The 9,350-nt window shown below is 37.0% G+C and overlaps 1 protein-coding gene across 1 annotated transcript in view; it reads right to left on the reverse strand.

Moving 5' to 3' along the window:
* Window positions 1-7,121, reverse strand: part of LOC110467447 (medium-chain specific acyl-CoA dehydrogenase, mitochondrial-like) — a 14,384-nt gene extending 7,263 nt beyond the window's left edge. Inside the window, exons 1-5 of the mRNA XM_021524617.1 lie at window positions 7,041-7,121; window positions 6,369-6,471; window positions 6,037-6,134; window positions 1,975-2,044; window positions 988-1,088 (exon numbers count right to left, since the gene is read on the reverse strand). Of these exons, the coding sequence (XP_021380292.1) occupies window positions 988-1,088; window positions 1,975-2,044; window positions 6,037-6,134; window positions 6,369-6,471; window positions 7,041-7,061 (393 nt within the window). The 5' untranslated portion in view covers window positions 7,062-7,121. The remainder of the gene's footprint in view (window positions 1-987; window positions 1,089-1,974; window positions 2,045-6,036; window positions 6,135-6,368; window positions 6,472-7,040) is intronic.
* Window positions 7,122-9,350: the final 2,229 nt, after the last annotated feature.

Below are 9,350 nucleotides of genomic sequence, written 5' to 3' on the forward strand. Positions count from 1 at the left end.
GAATCGCAAGGAAGCAAAATATACATTTTACATGTACTATGATGTGAGTCTTGTTTCCTTCCACCTCCATATTTGCTGGGCTAACAGAAATGTAAATACCGGTGCAATACTCATTTGTTAGCTTTGATTTGTTTTATTTCACCTTATATACCTCCTACATCAAGAGCCAGGGTCAAAGTCAGAGATCCACTTTGTCTTTGACCTTTGGACCCAAATGACCTTGACCATTAACCTAGTGACCCTGAACTTTGGTCAGTTGACTTATTCTTTAATTCCGACCAACTTTGCTTCTTGATATCATAACAAAATGTTCATCAGTGAAAAATACAAAACTTGACCTTGACCCTTTGGACCCCGTAACCTGGACCTAAGGTCAGTTGACTCTGTGTTAAGTTCTGAACAACATTGCTTCATTATGTCATAACAAAATGTTCATCAGGGAAAAGGTACAAAATTTAACCTTGACCTTTGACCCAATGACCTTGACCTTTGGTCAGTTGACTCCTTGTTTAATTCTGATCAACTTTGCTTCATCATGTCATAACAAAATGTTTATCAGTGAAAAGATGCAAATTTGACCTTGACCTTTGAATATAATGACCTCCACTTTTTACCTTTGTTTGACTCCGATACGGGGCCCTAACTAGCCTAGAGCACTTAACACAAGAGAATTTGCACCTACCACTATGATTGCCAGTAAACCTGCCTAGAGCACCGACCCAAAGAGAATTTGTCTCTGTGATTGCCAGTACACTAGCCTCAAGTACTTACCACAAGAACATTTGCCTCTTTGACTATCAGTAAACCAGCCGAGAGCAATTACCTCAAGAGAATTTGCCTCTGTGATTACCAGTAAACCAGCCTAAGCACTTACCACAAAGTTGTGAATTGGCCTCGTTGGCTCTCAGCAGACCAGCCTAGGCACTTATCACAAGATAATTTGCCTCTACCTCTATGATTGCCAGTACACCAGCCTAGAGCACTTACCCCAAGAGAGTTAGCCTCTATGGCTGTTTGTACACCAGTACATCCATATGCCAGCTCCTCGGTTATTATACAAGTGTCTAGGATTCCCAAACCAAGGCCACCTGCAAGTTTTAACATTTACAGATAATAAATGAGGATACATACGTATACTAGGTATGTGATCTTTAGTAATTACCATCTGCAATGTAACTACACAAATTGTCAAATTTTACATTCTTATTAATAATAGGTTTGTCATTGGAGCATATTAATTGAAATGTGTGTAGTTGCTTGCTTGAATTCATTAAATTCATTTTAACAGCAATTTAACAAACATGAAAGACGTCTATGAAATATGATATTTCACAAAACTAGAACAAGAACACTAACAGGTCAGCAGGGGCCCTGTCATGTGTGTGACCATACCCATACCCCACTTCCCAGAGAGATTTTTTCAGTAAAAATGACCTTGACTTTGACCATGACCTGAGAAGCTATTTAGCTTTTCAAAACTTCATAGTACATCTTCATATATCACAGTGTATCACCATGTCAAAACTTCCAAAAGGTTACTCTTTTGGATTCCAAAATAAGGAAGAATGTATCACCCATTGTCTATATTTTGTATGAGTTGCTCTGACCTTGACCTCCAAAACTTTTTAAACTTACATTGCACATCTCCATATATCATGTTGCATCACGATATAAATTCTCAAAAACATAAGGACTATCCAATTCTGAAATAATATCCAGAAACGAAAGTGCTGACAGACACTGTGATTACTATGCAGCAACCGTATCCCTAATGCAGGGCCCTAATTAGATAGCACTGAAACACTATGACATCCAATGTGAGAAACAGTTTTGAAAACATCACAGGTCTAGTTTTGTAAGACAGCAATGGGCAGGTAAGGAAACTAAACACCAGATATCAAACATTCTAATAGACACCTATGTGTATATAAAGTGTATTTGTAGTTTTCTATTCTATGACACAAATTCACTTACCATACTTTTCTGGAATATGTCCGTTCATGAGCCCAAGATTCCATGCTTTTTTTATCACGTCCCAAGGATACTGAAATGCAATTGAGGCCACACATACAATTTATACACTACATATATATGTTACACCTTAATAGTAACAAGCTTTCTTTGAAGTTTTTTACTAGATATTGATACAGTTTCAAGATTTTTCAATAGTTAATTATTGACAGTAAAAACTTCTTCAGTAAACCCATTTATTGCATGTTATGCAAACATCATCTTAAGAGCATTAAAGTGCAATGATATACTTACAATAGGTACATGATCTGTACTTCAATTATTGTAATAATAATAATAATAAATAATAATATACAGCATTTATATAGCGCCCTATATAATTTGTAAAATTACTCTAAGGCGCTTTACAACATATGGATAATAGTAATGGTTATAATTGTGAAAACAAACAACAAAGGCTTGCAATCACTTTCATACATTTAACAAGCAATGTGCACATAATTGAACAAATAAAAGGGTGGTATTTACATGACGTCTTTGCAAAGATTCTAATATGCAGACGTGAAGAGGTGAGTTTTTATGTCCCTCTTGAACTTGGCCAGGGTATTCGACTTCCTAATAGCAGATGGTAAGCTATTCCACAACGTAGCCGAAACCCTCCCAAAGCATCTGTTTCCGTAGGTCACAGTACGAGATTTTGGCACACACAACAAAGATTCTGACTCCGACCGCAGTGATCTTGACGGCTGATACAGGGTAACAAGTTCCTGTAGGTACTGAGGAGCTGTTCCATTCAGTGCCTTGTATGTGTATACCAGAATTTTGTACTGCGACCTGTATCGTACAGGTAACCAGTGCAACGAATAAAGCGCAGGTGTGATGTGCTCTCTCTTCCGTGTACGAGTAACTAGCCGTGCTGCAGTGTTCTGAACCCTCTGCAGACGACTAGTTAGTTTGTCAGATATACCACAGAGCAGGGCGTTACCATAATCCAACCGAGAGGTAACAAGTGAATGCACCAAAATCTTGCATGCATCTGCAGTTAGAAACTGCCGAATACAGCCGATGTTCCTGATCTGGTAGTAACAGGATTTGGCAATCGCGTTCACTTGTTTCTCCATGTTCAGAGAACTGTCAAAGTATACCCCTAGGTTTTTAACAGCTGGAACAGTCTCAATCGTACTGGCACCAACTTTGAGCTGGAGAGCCATTGTTTGCTGACACTTTGGGGAAAAGACGATTAGTTCCGTCTTTTCCTGATTAAGTTTAAGCATGTTAGCGTTCATCCAGATACTGATATCTGTCAGACAAGCTTCCAGACTTTCTGAGACTGTATTCCAACTGTCCTGTGGTTTTATGACCATGTAAATTTGTGTGTCATCAGCATAGCAATGATGTAATATAAAACATGTAGTACTCTTATCTTATGGTATATAGTGTGATATCATTATTATACACATATTCCTAATTTCTCATAATTCCGAAACTCCAGATATTGTTACAGAAACGGATATATAAAAGTTTACTGCTCAAATTGCATTCTCATTATCATTAACAGCTTTTAGAATGCCTCACAATAGTCATCCTCGATATCCAGGGGTTACGCTTCCTTTCGCTCTCTACACCCCTGGAATATGTCATGGCAAAATTGAACGCTCGGTGTGCGCCACCTTGTTGATGAGACAAGAAGACCAGTTTGATCCTTTGATGTACATCAAACGAATTTTGCGGTCATGTAATGCAGGGATGTGTAGTGGAGGGATACGCAACTTCCTCTTTGCCTTAGTAAATATGTTCCGAGTGAGGTTGGCTTATCTCCCTTGATCAGTGTTCTATGATATGAGCGCCCCCTAGCGGACAAGTTATGGCTTCATCAGAGTGTGGTTGAAGCGTGAAATTGGTGTGTAAACAAACCAATAATACTGGGTATTACTACATTTTTTGTTTATCTTGTTGTTGTGGGTTGTTTATATTACATCTGGTGGAAGTAGTAGATGGTGTCACAGGACCCGATGTATTGATTTATTGCCATATTTTTTCATTTTCTGTCACTTTGTTCAACATCAACCGGATGTTGTTTTTTAAGATTCGAGATTTTGTTTTGCTAACACAACAAAGTTGTGTTTCTAATTCCTCCTCAACGGAATGGTTTCCATTAGAATGAAGTATATCCATGGAAAGCTTAATTAATTTAATTTTAATTTGTATGGGGGTAATCTTATGGCAGTGAGTTATTATTAATTTGTGTTATTTTTGTTTCAAAAAGAGTTAATGTTTGTATATCTTTGCGTCGGAAATGGCGTCATTTTTAGTGAAACCATGTTGTCATCTCGCTGTATAGATCAAATTTTCTTCCAATAAATTCCACCATTTTTCAAACAACGGATATCAATAAAAAGATGAGTTATTTTTGTATTGTGTAGACCCGAGTTTATTTGTCCTCCGTCAGTATTTTTGTTTTTATTGGTCAGGAACTGCCCGCTATGTTACGAACTTTTTTGTAAACATTTGAAAATTTTGGTTGAAAAAAATCACATAACCACCCATTGTGTGTTTCAAATTTCTTCCAAAGTATTTAAACAAGCTTTTCAAAATTAACGGCAATGTAAAGCTAAATGAATTTAATATTGTAAGGGAGTAGTCTTATGGCGGTGAGTTATTATTTATTTGTGTTACTTTTGTTTCAAAAAGAGCTAATGTTTGTATCATGTCGGAAATGGCGTCAATTTCAGTGAAACCATGTTGTCATCTCGCTGTTTTGATCAAATTTTCTTCCAATAGGCCTATATTCCACCATTTTTCAAATGTGGGATATCAATAAATTAAAAAGATGAGTCATTTTTGCAGGTGTTATTTGTGGTATGTCAGTGTTTTTGATTTTATTGGTCTGGAAACTGAGCACTACAGTACTGTGGAGGTACCCTATCTGGGACGGTACCCAATCCGGGACACTTGTAGGAAAGGGTCTAATGAAAATGGCACGTAATACAAACAAGCAATTTTATTTTTGTAATTTTTATTTAATGATACTCTGAACTGTTTGCCGACTTATTTGACTGCCGAATCTGCGCAATTACAGGGGTGTACAATTTAATATATTGAGTACTAATCCACTACACATCCCTGTCAAAATTGTCGTCTGAAATGTCCGACTCACTATATTCTGTAAACTCTCCAAGCAAGTGTTCTAAATCTATGTCATCATCCCAAGACAGAAAATCAGACGTTGACATGATGTGTGATTCACGATGAGACCATTTTAAAGCGCTGAAGTGACTCCCTCGGAGTCCAAACCAAAATATAGCACACACTCAAGATACAGACGATAATATCTCCCGACACAACTACTGTACAGCTAGACATGGTGGCAACGATAATATTTCTCCTGTAATAAAATGAAGACCTTATAATACACAGCCCAGTAAACTTGGATAACCGTAATGAAAACACTTGGATTCAGCGATGTGTTGACATGACACCAGAAGCAAGTGCGAGTATAACCTGACATTAGCGCGCAAGCGCAGACCAGCCAGAGTAGGCCCTCGATGACTTCACGGTCCAGTGAACAAACACAAAAGCCACGATAAGTGTTCGCCACTGGACTCGGAGTTGCAAATCCCTCCACTACACGACCCTCGATAACCGCAATGAAAACACTTCGATTCAGCGATGTGTTGACATGACACCAGAAGCAAGTGCGAGTATAATCTGACACTAGCGTGCAAGCGCAGACCGGCCAGAGTAGGCCCTCGATGACTTCACGGTCCAGTGAACAAACACAAAAGCCAAGATAAGTGTTCGCCACTGGACTCGGAGTTGCAAATCCATCCACTACACATCCCTGTGTAACGGTGAAAATTGACAGGCTTTGAAGCCGGGCATCTCTCCTTTGTAATCGTCAAAGGACAGGTATCAGCCTAGTGATTGGTCAGGTTTTTTTTACCCAAGACCAATCAAACAGCTATTTTTGTGCCTTCAATGTTGCTATGACATATTCCAGGGGTGTAGAGAGCGAAAGTGAGCATAACCCCTGGATATAGAGGATGCACACTAGTATAGTATTACCTCTCCACTTTTATCATGGTGTGGGGCAACAGGGACAATTTCCTCTCTGGCAAACTTTCTGGCTGTGTCTTGATACTCTTTCTGTTCATCAGTCAGTCCTAAATAAAAACAAAGAGCAAATTCATGATACAGTCAATTATATAAATGCATTCCCAGTGAAAAAATCCAATATATGAATATTTCTTGTAGCATGAAATGTAATCTAAATTACATTAACTATAAGGAGCTCCATCTCTGTAGTTTAACCAAGTAGGTTCAATGATTATATATATTAATTATTACACTAAAGATCCAAAGTCTCCACAGTTCATATATAACTATATGTATCATACCAAATCCTATTCCAGGTTGAGAATTCCCTGCTTCTGCTGATGATGCATATGTACGTAGTGGTGCAAACCCTGTTCGGGTCAGACCCCGGCAGTTACGAGCAATCTATAAAATAAAACAAACATTTGAGATAGCTGGGGATGATTACAAGCAAAACAGTTACAACAAATGTTAATCTTCATGTATACCCACAAAGTGAAAAGTTTGATAACACACCAGATACAACTTACAATGGCAATTATCTTTAACTTGTTGAAGTTGGAAAGTATCACATAAACCAGAGACGTACTGTGTATATATTACATGTAATATATTTCATACACACAGCTGTACATGTAAGACACTGTTATCCGTTATTTGTGATAATATAAGAATCCATATATGCAGTTGCATTTGCCAAGTTGAAGAGGAATTCTATTCATGCATCAGTGTACTGTTCTTATCAGTTGATGTAATTTTTCATAGAATTGAAAATTACATAAACTGATAAAATCAGAGGACCAAGTAAGTGCCCCAATGTCACACTTAAAGAGGATACAAATTTTGTTCTGGTAAAAAAAAATTATCAACTGAAAGAAGCATCATATTACTATTGAACTGAATTTGGCGACAACCCGTATTATTTTGCGAGCGAAAGTACTCAAATCACGCCTTCTGCATCCACGACAACTTACCTGTCCACAAAGTGACGCCATATTTACCTCCAAATGAAGAGTTCTGAAACCGTCTGCTCTTTATGCTTCGGTCTGTTCGACTATAGTCTATATCATAAAACTACTTATGCTATTGAATATCAAGCAGTTTATCAGAAAGAGTTATTTCCTAAATATTTTTATTTTTCAAATTCAATGAATAAAACTAATTCAAGCTTTTCAATGGAAATCTTTGACATTGTAAAGCAATACTTTATTAAAATGAAAACTTAATATACTTTAACCCATAAAGTTTAAAACAGACTTTAGCACAGAATTGTCATTTCAGTACATGTACAGTCCAAAGTACAATATGATAACAAACTGAACAAAATAGAAATACATACTTTTATTGCAGGAATAACTATTTTCTCTTTTTATAAATACTGTATAGTACCAAATGCAGATCAGTCCTTTATAGCTCATTTAATTCAAGATAAAGGGATAAAATTATTTTGAATAAGTTTCTAGTCACGTTGGTCATATATATAGGTACGACATGTAGTAAAGTATAAATATATATATGACATAGGATAAAAAAACAAAGAATAAAGTAAGAAAGAGGATATCTATCTACCCTGGTGGGAAAAAATGCAATTTACGCTGCTGGCTTTTAACTATAAGATTTTAAGTTAATTCAATATGAAATTGTTTTTGAATATTATCATTAAAAGATGTCAACTAAAAAATAAAAAAAACCGAAGTCAAATCAAAACAAATTTCAACACGATTAAAATATATACAGTTAACGTTAGCATGAAAAGAAATTTAAGCGTTAACAGAACTACCACTCAGTGTTACATATTGACAAATGTCGAATACTGCGATGACTTTTTTTTTGTCACTGTATTCAGCATCGTACGTGAACAAACATCTTTGACCCACTCTCATAAAGATGTATTTAGAATACTTCAAACAGAATTTCTGACTTTCTGATTCTTTCGCGGATTGTTTATATACTCTAATCATACACGCTGTTATATAGATGAGGAATAATTGTTGCGGACTGTATTAATATCAGTGTTAATAATTTCCCGCCAAAACAAATGATGAATAGCACTCGTCTACCATTAACTTAAGCGTGAAGTTCACTGCTTGGCACAAAAATCAATCTTTTATAATTTCATTTCGACAATATCATCAACAAGACAGTGATTATCACACTCCACAGTTATAGTATCCGGAAATGGGCATTGGCTCTGGATTTTTCTCAATGGATCAGCAGATACATATATATTAAATAGAAAAAGGGGGAGATAACCTCTCCTTGTCTCACTAATCTGCAAAGAAGAAATGCTATAGTGCTCGAAAAGTTACGATATGAGCTTTATATAATTCGAAACATGTCACACAGGTTACTTTTAAATTGTATTTTGCTCCCGGAACATTCCTCCATATGCAATGTACCGATGAAGCATACATGTACATACATACACGTCCCTGCAGGTGGGGTGTAAGAATTGTACCTGCTGCCCCCATTGCATGATCGTAAGAGGCGACTAAATTTGTGATCTTATATTTTCTCTTCTTTTTAAACAACTTTCTTCTTCCTAATGTCTCCATTGACAATGCCTCACTTTTGGCCTTTAGTTTAATGTTCGCCCCTGTGAGAAAGGCTTTGGGTTCTGTCCCCTGGCCGAGACATACCAGAGTCTGTACACATGGTAGTTTCTGCTCCTGCTTAACGCTCAGCAATATTTAGGAGTGGAACGACTAGTTCGCTCGTTGTCAGTATAATGTGACCGGGTTGGGTGTCCTGCTGGGTATCTTCGGCAGTATGTTTCAGTGAGGTAGCACTATAACGTCGGCACCAATTCCACGCTATCACAAGGACACAAACACAAACATATCGCAGCCTCCCAAAACACACACGCATACACACGCATGCATCTTGCACACAGGGGAGGCCGTCCTTAAATGACCACAGCTGTTGATAGGACGTTAAACAATACTAAACCAAACCAAACCAAACATATATACACTTTGCTGTACATATCTTTTCATGTTGTCATGGATACATACTTGTAAATCAAGAGATATGTTGTCCTTTCTGAAATGACTTATGCTGTGGATTGTAATTTTTCCACTCGGATATTTTCCTGAACAACATACATCGTTGGTAATAAGGATTTTGGCTTAAAAAATATTCAGGTCATGTTTTATCTACGTACTCTTTTATATATATAGGATGCTATTTGGCATTTCTTTCGTGTTTTAGGGATAAATCAAAATATCTAACTATGTATGATATCTGCAATGTTTATCTCCGTATATGATGTGCTCGCCCCTTAT

The sequence above is a fragment of the Mizuhopecten yessoensis genome, unplaced genomic scaffold (assembly GCF_002113885.1).
Source record: "Mizuhopecten yessoensis strain PY_sf001 unplaced genomic scaffold, ASM211388v2 scaffold11173, whole genome shotgun sequence".
Taxonomy (NCBI): domain Eukaryota; kingdom Metazoa; phylum Mollusca; class Bivalvia; order Pectinida; family Pectinidae; genus Mizuhopecten; species Mizuhopecten yessoensis.